Below are 11995 nucleotides of genomic sequence, written 5' to 3'. Positions count from 1 at the left end.
AGCTATGGAATCAGCCTTTGGTACCTGATAGACATCTGGGGATGGAGTTGAAAGGGCAGGCCCCTGCCCTGATGCCACAGACCCTTCAGACTTCAGGGAAGTGGCTCATTCTGCACCTTTTATTCTCCTCATTCACACCAAAACTCGTGACGCTTACATTTTACCCTTTCGTGTAGCTCCGTGGGAAAGGGAGTTGGGTTACTTTTTCATGTTAAACAGTGTGGTATGGTTTTTCTATTGTGGCCACACAAGTAGACAGTTTCCTGGCCTACAGATTTATTGATCTTTAAAAAAAAAAAAAACTTTATTGAAGTATCATTAACATAATCTGCATGTGTTTAAGGTATACACTTTGATAAGCTTTGACATAAGATACATCCATGAAACCGTTATCACAGGGTAGTGAACACTTTTTTTTTTTTTTTGAGACAGAGTCTTGCTCTGTCACCCAGGCTGGAGTGCAGTGGCGCAATCTCAGCTCACTGCAAGCTCCGCCTCCTGGGTGGTAGTGAACATACTCTTTATTGCCAAAAGTTTCCTTGAACCCCTAGGTAATCCCTCCTTCCTGCCTCTTCCCATCCATCCCCATTTCCACATAACCACTGGTTTTCTGTCACTGTAGATTAGTTTGCATTTTCCTGAGTTTTTAATAAATGGAATCATAACAGTCTGTTATGGCAGTGGGGCTTTGAGCTAATAACGGCGGAGCTGTATTCTAATGTGATACATCTGGCAGTGTTGTTGATATACTGACACTTCTCTGCCTTTTCTTTGCCTGTCACTTTAACTTTTTCACTCCTGGGCATAAATCCTCAAGCTACAGAACAATAGGAATGGGTGAAACAAATCTTCCAGCATAACATCAGTGGTACACAGGGTTTTCATCTCTAAAGAGGCAATAATAGAAGGAGAGAAAAAAACTTGAGTGTCTAGAGTGATAATCAGATTCCAAGGATCAGCACATTGCCCCAGCCATCCCTCTCAGGCTCTGGCTAAATAATAAAACCTTTAAGTGTTGTCCAACCATAGGTCCTTGAAATAACCAGTTGATTTTGCTCTGTTTAAGGAATTTGGCTGTTTTCACAGGCAGTTATGTGGGGAACTGAAAAAAACGTGTGGAAGACTTAATGCAACCCTCCCAAGCCACTGAAAAACATCCTGTGGAATGCATATCTAAAGCTATAGCTTTGCAAACAGCCCTGTGTTATTAATAGTGTCAGAACGTCACTGCTTACTTAAGCCTTACAGATTATTTGAAAGGGCTGCTCTGAAGCTTTTGGCAGAGCAAGGATGCCCATCTAGATTTTAATTTAAAAAGGAACTGTTCAGGATCAGCTCACCTAATGGAGATGCTGTGTTTCTGCATGGCATTGTCTAGTAGAAATAGGATGAGTATCTCCCGTCCACGTGGGCAGGTCAGCTAACTGCATCGGAACTTGCCTAAGTCATCTCCCCACAGAATTGTCTTCCCATGATAGGATTAGCCATGAAATGTTGGTCAAGATTATGTGGAACACAGATCATCCATTGGGGCTATTTCCAGCAAGACTGTACTAAAACACAGTAACTTGTAATCCTTATGTATCTGAAGGGAATTGTTACAAAGAACAGTAACTGAGAATGCATGCCTAAGACATAAAGGAAATTGTGCTTTTGAATGGCATCAACATTCATGAGTTTATGTAAATGTCTACCTTGTGTGGCCCTGATTTAAGTGAATCATCAGATGAAAGCCACAACCAAGAGACCTTAAAGGTTCAAGATTTTGCAACCAGATGTGCCTGATTCTTTGGGATAGATTACCAGCAAATGAGAATATTGCCTTCCAAGAATGCTCCTTCAGCAAAAATGGGAAAAGCCATTGATATCTTCTACTCTACAGAGACTGAAAAGGGTAGGTTTTTTCTTTTCTTTTTTTTTTTTTTTTTTTTTTGAGATGGAGTCTTGCTGTGTCGCCCAGGCTGGAGTGCAATGGCGGCATCTCAGCTCACTGCAACCTCTGCCTCCTGGGGTCAAGCGATTCTCCTGCCTCAGCCTCCCGAGTAACTAGGATTACGGGCACCCAACACCACACCCAGCTAATATTTGTATTTTTAGTAGAGATGGGGTTTCACCATGTTGGCCAGGCTGGTCTCGAACTCCTGACCTTGTGATCCGCCTACCTCGGCCTCCCAAAGTGCTGGGACTAAGGGGTGAGCCACCGCACCCAGCCCGGGTAGGTTCTTTATGTCAAAGAAAAGCTGAGAGTCTTAAAAGGGTATATTTAGTTGGTTATAAGGATGAACTTGGTGAGGACAAGGAGCTTGAAAAAAGGGAGAGAAACTGCTGGGGCTAAAGGGCTGCATTCATCCCCAGGGCTGTGGGCATCAAGGTCCTGTGGGTTCCAACGTAAGCTCCAGCACAGGCCACCAGAGCAGTCAAAAGCTACTACCAAGGGGAGCCCTAGCCTGGCTTCAGAGCAGTGAATTGTACCACAGTGGCCTGCTCTTACCTCTGGAGTTTGTTATATACATCACTTCTGGGTAATGTTCATCCACAACTGGCTACCACAACACAGAGATCTCTAAGTGACAGGTTTTTTATTGTTGTTTTCATTTTATTTTTAAGAAACCAATAAATAGAAATTCAGGGAAGATTGTTGGCAGTTACTCAACTGCTAGCAGTACTGGGGAAGTCAGCCCACTCTGGTCGCGAGGGGCACCTGGCCCTTCCAAGTCTCCCCAGTTCGTCTACACTCAGTCTCCCTGCTCCACCATTCATCAAGGGTTGCAAACTCAAATGCCCTTAGGGACACGGAGAGCAGTGCAAGGAAGCAGGCCAGGAGAGGACCATATTGAACTGGGAGAATATTCCCCACCCGGAGTTCCAGCTGATTATTGCCTTTGAGGAATGTGTGACAGTGTTTTCGTATTTGCCAGTGTTTTGGAAGAAGCTGGAAACCAGGTATGTGACATCTCCCATCTCCTAATCTCAAAACATTGAAAATTTCAAGAGGGAATAGAACTGCATAGGCCTGTGCGGAAAAGAGGTGCACACCTTTGTAAATGATTGAAAACTAAGAGTACAGACAAAAGGAGCGCTACGTAATCACTGTACTCTAGTTGGTGAAGTTTAAGAGGATGCAGGTGAACAATTCTAAAATCACTGTACCTGTGTACATACAGAACATCGGGGAGGATGAAGAGTAACTTTATGGTAGAGGAACCTATCACTACCTCAGTCAGAAACAGTAATAAATCAGGTTAATAGTATGCACCCTTGACATGATGTAGTGGGAATGATGCTTCACCTCTGTGGTCTTCCATACAAAAACCATGAGAAACAGGTGGGACACAGTGGTTCATACCTGTAATTTCAGCTGTTTGGGAGGCCACAGTGGGAAGATCACTTGAGGCCAGGAGTTTGAGACCAGCCTGGGCAATATATTGAGACGAGGTCTCTAAAAAAAAAAAAAAAAAGCCAGGTGTGGTGGTGTGCATCTGTAGCCCCAGCTATGTGGGAGGATCATCTGAGCCCAGGAGTTCAAGGTTGCGCCATGGCACTCCACCCTGGGCAACAGAGCAAAGACCCTATCGCTAAAAACAAATGAGAAATACATCAGATAAGCCCAAACTGGGGGACACATTTAAAAAATGGCCGGTATTCCTCAAAACCATCAAGACCGAAAACAAGAAAAGTCTAAGAAACTGTCATAGACCAGAGGAGTCTAAGGAGACGTGACAAGTGAATGTAATGTGATACCTTGGATAGGATCCTGGAACCGAAAAAGGATATCCGAAAAACTCATGAAATCCAAATAAAGAAGTTGAGTTCACTAGATGTACCATATGACCCAGCCATCCCACTACTGGGTATATACCCAAAGGATTATAAATTATGCTACTACAAAGACACATGCACACGTATGTTTATTGCGGCACTATTCACAATAGCAAAGACTTGGAATCAACCCAAATGTCCATCAGTGACAGACTGGATTAAGAAAATGTGGCACATATACACCATGGAATACTATGCAGCCATAAAAAAGGATGAGTTTGCGTCCTTTGTAGAGACATGGATGCAGCTGGAAACCATCATTCTTAGCAAATTATCACAAGAAGAGAAAACCAAACACCGCATGTTCTCACTCATAGGTGGGAACTGAACAATGAGCTCACTTGGACTCGGGAAGGGGAACATCACACACTGGGGCCTATCATGGGGAGGGGGGAGGGGGGAGGGATTGCATTGGGGAGTTATACCTGATATAAATGATGAATTGATGGGTGCTGACGAGTTGATGGGTGCAGCACACCAACATGGCACATGTATACATATGTAACCTGCACGTTATGCACATGTACCCTAGAACTTAAAGTATAATAAAAAAAAAAAAAAAAAGAAGTTGAGTTCATAGTAATTGTCCACATGGTTTCATTATTGTCACAAGTGTGCCATAATAATGTAAGATGTTAACAATAGGAGAAACTGGGGGTCCATGGGAACTGTATTAGGAACTTTTCCATAAATCTAAAACCATTCTAAAATTGTTTATTTAAAAAAATCTGTACGGGTCACTTAACCATGTGAAAAGCTACTCGGCCTTGCTGATAACGAGAAGTGGCACTGAGATAATATCTCACCTGTCAGATTGACAGAAATCCAAACAGTGATGATATATTCTGTGGATGAGGCTGTGGGGCCAGGTGTCCTTGAACATTTGTGGGGGTTTAATCCATTTTGTGTTGCTATAAACGGAGACCTTTCTGGGTTATTTACACAGAAAAAGGTTTGTTTGGCTCACAGTTCTGATGGCTGGGCATCAAGATGGGGCATCTGCACCTGGTAAGGGCCTGGGGCAGCTTCCACTCAATGACTGAAGGCAGAAAGGGGGCTGGAGTGTGCAGAGATGACACAGAGGAAATGAGAGGGGGTAGGTGCCAGGTTCTTTAGCAACTGGCTCTGAGGGGACTAAGAGTGAGAACTCACTGCCCCGACCTCGGGGGACAATATAATAAATATATTAAATATATCAGGATGATTTGCATGCATTGCCCTGATACATTTAATAGCACAGGAATGTACACGATAGAGTGACAGATTTGAATGGTCCCAAATGCAGCTGCAATGCTGGCCTGCCCTTTTTCACCATTTCTTATGGGAAAACTGATTCTGACAGTTTTCCAGATTGTGCACACATTTAAAAATACACACCCTTGCTTCAGCCAACTTCCTCCTGGAAAGGAAAGCCAGCCAGGTGAGTGTTTATGAAGGCCCAACTGACTCATCAGCCCAGAATCCAGGCCCTCCCAGTGCCAATGGTTGCAAGCTGGGGGCAGGTGCTTGGGGAGTGGGCCAGCGGGCATCCGAAACAGAGCCTGGTGGAGCAGCATGGGAGCAACTGGTAGTAGAAAAAGGAAAGAAAGAGCTGAGTCTGTTTTTAACATTTATTAATCCACAAATACATAAAAATTATTTCTACTCCAAGTTCTTGGGCTCTCAAGAAGGGGGGTAGCTGCCAGCCTTGAGCATCTGATGTGATACCTAAGTGCTCACTCATATTATCTCAGAGGAGAGGGAGATGAGGAAGTGAGGCTCAAACCTGCAGAGGCCCTGTGCGGGGGCTTGGCCCACAACACTCTGGCTTTTTCTGCCAAAGGAAATGGGGCAATCACAAGAGTGGGCCACTCTTAGGCAATTCCTCCTATACAACTAGGCACCAGGGTTGGGGGAGTTCCTTCCCTGCTCATGGCCAAGTTTCTCGAGAGCCAGGCTGACCAGACCAGAAACAACTGAGACAAGGAGAGATAGGCCTGGGAAGGCAGGGGCTCGGGCCTTTCTCCCTCTTCTTCTTGGCCCACATCCACTTCCAGGAAACCCAGAGGTAGGACCCTGCCACCAGCCAGGTGCTCAGTAGGGCTGTCACACTTCCACATCAGTCCACACAGCCACCCAGGAAGCCAGGGCCAGTCACCATCTGCAGCCTTGTTACTGCATGCCAGCTGGGTGCATAGGCCAGGGCCCCTGGCCAGCACCGAGGCCTGCCCCAGGAGGGGCCTGGGCCACAGGCTGCAACCGCTGCTGGGACTGCCAGATGTGATGGAGCTCCTTGAACTGCTCCACCATGTGGTCTTTGAGGTCTGGGTTTGAGATCTGTAGCCGGATACTATCAGCTGACCAAGATAGCTCCCCTGAGAACATCTCCAGCAGCAATCGAGCTGCTACAGGCACTACCTGGGAGGCAAAGAGGAGATGAGACCCATGACAGGGCTGCCAGATCCAGCTGTGCATGAGGGCGGCCATCAGGGGTGAGTAATAGACTGCATTCTCCGGCCTGGAGCCTTGATGGTCTCTGGCAGCCAAGTTCATGCTGCTCAGGGAGCCCTGAGCCTCCAGCCTGGGGCAAGGGCCTGGCCCCAGGATTCTCCAGTTTTCAAGCCAAGGCCGACTTTGGGGCAGAGGAGACGTACCTGTACAGTAATGAGCTTCTTCTCTCGGGGTTTGCGGTCAGGCCATTCTTCCCCGAAGCAGAAGAAGATCTCGAAGGGTGGTGGGGTGTTGGTCTGGCCCTTCTGGAACAGGATGAGCTCTGCATCAAAATCAAGGTCCCTAGTCAGAGGCTGGAACCACACCCCTGGGCAAGAGGTGGCCAGGAGGGGCTTCGGGCCCTCACCATTGAGAAAATGCTCCAGGCTGAAGAGCTTGGTCTTGACCTCCCGCTGGATGGGGTTGGGGCATGAGTCATGGACCGAGGCACAAGGCCCACTCCAGAACACCTTGCACTGACACAGGCGGATGGCATACAGGTCCTGGCCCTGTAACTGGAGGATGAGCCCGCGGTCCAGGACATCCAGCAGCTGGTTCGTGTAGAAGCGCTGCTTGTCGCTGGGGATGTCCTCAGGGCTGGGGAAGCGCACTTGCTCCAGGCTTATGGGGCCAAAGAGTTCCACCTGCTCCTGGGTGGCCTCCAGCTGGCTGTAGAAGAGCCGGCAGCCGTGGGGGTTGCTGATGGTGAGGGCCCGGGGTGGCCGCCCCCGGTACTGAAACTTGATCTCCAGGTCAGTCACTGTGGGGCAGAAGGCAGGCCCATCCCGTCCTTGAGCCCCGTGCCTCCCCGTTCTGCAGCCCAGTGTCCAGGCCCAGCCCCATCAGCTCTCCCACTTTCCCCTCCCAAGGAGCTGCAGCACCCTCCACCCTCCTTGCCAATCCTACCCCAATCCCCCAGCACTGCTTCCCCGTGCCCAGCCGTGGGTCCTTACGAGGCAGCATATGGGGGCTGATCAGCAAGTCAGGCAGGAGCTGTTCGCTTGCAGAGGGCAGGCTGGCAGCCAGGGGCCCAGGCTCCAGGACCTCAGGGAAAAGCTCCCTGAAGCCAGCAGGGTTGCCAGGGGGAGGAGCCAGAGGTCTGGGGTCTGGAGCAGGCGGACCCAGCACCACGGGCGGCTGCAGAGTGGGCGGCCACTTGACGTCGTCTTTGAGTAAAGAATAGGGTGCCATGTGGGGGCCAGACTGCACTGCATCTACAGAGAGTGCATGTGGACGGCTGTCAGTGCCACCTCCGAGAACTGTCTCCCGGGCCCACCTACTCCCAGCCCTGGGCCACCCCAGCCTCCCATTAGCCCCCTCCCAGGTACCTATGGTACCTGTAGCTTCTCTGTATACTAGACCCCCAACCACCACCTCCCGGCCCCACCTGTGAGGCTCAGGCTTGGCAACATCCTCTGCAGCTGAAGGGACACCACCGGCAAGGGAGGGAAGAGATGGGAGAGAAGGGAGGACAAGTCATTCCACTGACCTGGGGCTGGGGAAGTAACACGCAAGAACCACAAGGCAACTGCCCTAGCCTCAGCTTAGCTCAAGCAAGAGACCCTGCCTCCGGTCCCAGCTTGTCCATCCCAGGCAGGTCAGAAAAGCCCTGTGCCTCACTTTCCTCATTTGCCTTCCACGGGGAGTCAGACCTACCAAGCCCCAACTGCTGTGTGGGTCACACATGCGGGGTAACGACAACGCCCCGGGAAGGAGCAGGTGGGGACTGTGCTCCTATCATTCAGAATTCCAGGAGAAGAAACAAGGAGAAGAGCCATTGAGAGGGCCACGGGGCTCCAGGGGAGCGGGGCTGCAGAAACCTAAGGCCAATGGGGACAGCAGAGAGCCCATCCGGGGCTCCACCTGCCTCCTCGTCCCACACTCACCTCTTCCTCCTCCTCCTCCTCCTCCTCTCCTGGGCCATAAGAGTAATCCTCAGGGGGCTGGGAGTCTGCACAGCAGGGAGAGAAAAGCAGGACAGTAAGGGAGTCAGCATCAGAGGAGAAGCAAGATCCCCTGAGAGGCTGCCTGTAGCTCCTGTGCAGCTTCTGCCCTCCCCAAAGCTGCCCCAACACAGGGCGAGGTGGAGAGCACAGCCACCAGGATTGCGAAAGACCTCCCCAGCTCCATGGGCCATGAGACCTAGGCTGGAGCCAGAAGCCAAAACGAGCGCAATGGTAAGGAAGAAGCACCCAGGTCCCTGACTGCACGCCAAGCCATTCCTAATCTGCCAGTGACCCATCCCAGCCTCTCCTGGGAGCCCTGGGTGTCATGACCTAGCAGGACTCCCCGCATCATGTCCTGGACCACTGCCCACTAGAGGGGCCCTGGGCCTGCCTGCACCCAAGAGCTCATGACTGGGGGCCGGGACATTGCACAGCCTCCCAGGTGGCCCACAGAAGGCTAGGCCTGATACCTGTGGGAGCAGGGCCATTGGAGCAGACCTCGTAGATCTTGTAGGGCTGAGGTGGCATGTCCCGGGGCCCATCGTAGAAGAGGCGGAAGTCCCGGCTCTTGTTAAGGGCACAGCGCAGGTTGGCCTTCCACTTGGCCGGATCAGCTTCATCCACGCCTTCAGTGTATTTCCCAGTCTCCTTGGCCCAGGCCTGGGGCAGGAAGAGACAGCCACCACAGAGAACCTCGTCTCCACCACAACCCCAGTCTGCCTACTGTTCCATAGGAGACCCCACTGTGTGGGGAGAACTTCGGCCACAAGCTGAGCCTCGCTGAGCCCCAGACCTGGTTTACAACGTGGGAGTCTGCCACAGTCCTGCCCCAGCCCTAAGGCTGCCAGCAAGCTCCATGAAATCTAGGGGCTATGAGATGCATCTGTAGTCCCTGCTCCTGGGAGGGTGAATCAGTGTGATCTCTAAGGAGGACAGCGTGAGGGATAAGGGTGAGCACTCTGGAGCCAGGCTGGGTTTGAATCTGGAATGTGCCCCCTGCCAGCTGTGTGCCAGGCCACACGTCACTGCCTCCCTTTGTCTTGGTCTCCTCACAGTGCCCATCTCATGGAGCGGCCGTAAAGACTCAAGGGGTTGATGTCAACTGGGCACAGTGGCTCACACCTGTAACCCCAACATTTTGGGAGGCCAAGGTGGGAGGATAGCTTGAGCCCAGGAGTTGGAGACCAGCCTAGGCAATATAACAAGACTCCTGTCTCTACAAAAAATTAGCTGGGCATAGTGGTGGGTGCCTGTGGTCCCAGCTACTCAGGAGGCTGGGGTGGGAGGATTGCTTGAGCCAGGGAGTTCGAGGCTGCAGTGAGCCATGATCAATCAAGCTCTGCACTCCAGCCTGGGCAACAGAGTGATACCCTATCTCAAAAAAAAAAAAAAAAAAAAAAATGAGGGGGGTTGATGTCCGTAAAGCACTCAGAGCTATGCCTGCACATAGGACAGGCTTGAGACACTGGAGCTGCTGGTATTATTTTGAATGGCAATTAGGCGAGGTGAGGACTACCAATGTTTATTTCTACCCTTTAACCCAACTCTTTGATTTCTAGGAATTCATCCTAAATATCATAGAAGCATTCACACAAAATATTGCACAAACAAGGTTATTTGCAGCAGCACTGTGTGTAAAAGATGACCGAAAATACCCAATGCAACATCCATCAATGAGGGGCTGGTGAAATTATGGCCAACCCATTGAATGAAATACTGGGCAGCACAAAAAAAGAAAAAGCAGGAAACTGTTTACATACTGACATGCAGCGATCATCAAGAAGTATGAAGTATAGAAAAAAATGCAGATATCTAGCATTTCTTATGAAAAGTAGAGGAAAGGATAGTGCATATTTGCTTATATGTGCATAAACATCTCTCAGGAAGGCTAAACAAGAAAATGATAACACGCTGTCTCTAGGGAAAGGTTAGGGAGGGGAGTGGGCGGTGGTGAGCCAGCGAAGGAGGGAGACTTTTTGCTCTAAACCATTCTATGCCTTTTAATGTTGAATTTTGTGACTGTATTACCTATACAAAAATAAAAAATGGATTAGCAAAAGAATTTTGGAAAGGTAAGGATCAAGTCCAAAAACTAAGAAAATATGTATCCAAAGTTTTAAAAAATAAGCATTGCCTTTGACCCAGCAATTTTTAAGTCTAGGAAATAAACCCTCAAAATAATTGAGGTTGAAAAAAAGGGAAACATTAAGACAGCCTGCATGACAATGGGGGTTTTAAGTTCAGGTTTTAAAACCAACCTCAAGTATCCAAAAACCCAGACCCAGTGAGCAAATAAATTCTACAGTCACGAAAAGTGATGTGGACGTATGTTGGAAAGGAAAGCTGATCCTGATATAGGGTGAAAAAAATCCAGGTTACAAATCAAGATATATCACTTGATTCCAATTTTGCATTCTATATACATACACATGCAAAAAAACTAAAAATGTAAGCAAAAACTGTTATGCTAGGTACGTCCTAGCATTAAGATTACTGGAGAGAGCACAGTGGCTTGCGCCTGTAATACCAGCTACTCAGGAGGCTGAGGTGGGAGGATCACTTGAGCCCCCGAGCTTGAGACCAGCTTGGGCAACAAAGTGAGAACTCATCTTTACAAAAATCAAAATCAAAAAATTAGGCTGGGCACAGTGGCTCACGCCTGTAATCCCAGCACTTTACCGAGGCAGGTGGATCACGAGGTCAGGAGTTCAAGACCAGCCTGGCCAAGATGGTGAAACCCTGTCTTTACCAAAAAGACGAAAAAAAAAATTCATAATTGAGGTTGAAAAAAAGGGAAACATTAAGACAGCCTGCATGACAATGGGGGTTTTAAGGTGGTGGGCACCTGTAATCCTAGCTACTTGGGAGGCTGAGGCAGGAGAATTGCTTGAACCCAGGTGGCAGAGGTTGCAGTGAGCCGAGATTGCGCCACTGCAGCCAGGGTGACAGAGCAAGACTCCATCTCAAAAAAAAAAAAAAAAAAAAAAAAAAATGAGCTGGGCATGGTGGCATGCAATTGTAGTCACAGCTACTCAGGGAGCTGAGACTGGAGGATCACCTGAGCTGAGTTGGAGGTTGTAGTGAGCTATGACTGTACCACTGCTCACCAGTGGTGCAACACTAGGCAACAGAGCAACACCTCATCTCTAAAAAAAAAAAAAAAAAAAAAAGGGGGGGGGGATATATAGTCAGAGGTGAAAATTTTAGTTAAAAAAAAAAAGATTGGGCCAGGCACAGTGGCTCACACCTGTAATCCCAGCACTCTGGGAGGCTGAGGTGGGCGGACTGCTTGAGTCCAGGAGTTAGAGACCAGCCTGGGCAACATGGCAAAGTCTCTACTAAAAGTACAAAAAATTAGCCAGGTGTGGTGGCAGGCACCTGTAATCTCAGCTACTCAGGAGGCTGAGATGGGAGACTCACCTGAGCCTGGGAGGTAGAGGCTGCAGTGAGCCAAGATCACGCCACTGCACTCCAGCCTAGGTGACAGAGTGAGACCCTGTCTCAAAAAAAAAAAAAAAAGGAGCTGGTCAACAGAGTTAGGCCCTGCCTCTAAAAAAAATTAGAAAATTAAAAAATTAAAAGATTGATGATGTATCTGAATCTTATATTAAAAACAGTTTGTTCCCAACACAAAGAAATGACAAATGTTTGAGATTATAGATATGCTAAGTACCTGATCTGATCACTGTACTTATCAAATCATCACTGTGTACCCCATATATTTATGGGGGTATATTAATTTAAAAATAAAATTTTTAGAA

General features: G+C 48.7%; 1 protein-coding gene across 12 annotated transcripts in view; it reads right to left on the bottom strand.

The window, feature by feature from the left end:
- Positions 1 to 4761: 4761 nt before the first annotated feature.
- Positions 4762 to 11995, bottom strand: part of IRF5 (interferon regulatory factor 5) — a 13174-nt gene continuing 5940 nt past the window's right edge. For all 12 annotated transcript variants that reach the window (XM_023223519.2, XM_023223526.2, XM_023223529.1 and 9 more), the window contains 7 exons: positions 8705 to 8894; positions 8175 to 8239; positions 7676 to 7709; positions 7242 to 7502; positions 6656 to 7048; positions 6453 to 6571; positions 4762 to 6216 (listed from right to left, as the gene is read on the bottom strand). In XM_023223519.2, the coding sequence (XP_023079287.1) occupies positions 5971 to 6216; positions 6453 to 6571; positions 6656 to 7048; positions 7242 to 7502; positions 7676 to 7709; positions 8175 to 8239; positions 8705 to 8894 (1308 nt within the window). In that variant the 3' untranslated portion in view covers positions 4762 to 5970. The remainder of the gene's footprint in view (positions 6217 to 6452; positions 6572 to 6655; positions 7049 to 7241; positions 7503 to 7675; positions 7710 to 8174; positions 8240 to 8704; positions 8895 to 11995) is intronic.

Source organism: Piliocolobus tephrosceles, chromosome 8 (assembly GCF_002776525.5).
Source record: "Piliocolobus tephrosceles isolate RC106 chromosome 8, ASM277652v3, whole genome shotgun sequence".
NCBI classification, from domain to species: domain Eukaryota; kingdom Metazoa; phylum Chordata; class Mammalia; order Primates; family Cercopithecidae; genus Piliocolobus; species Piliocolobus tephrosceles.
This window is presented reverse-complemented; position numbering and strand designations above follow the sequence as displayed.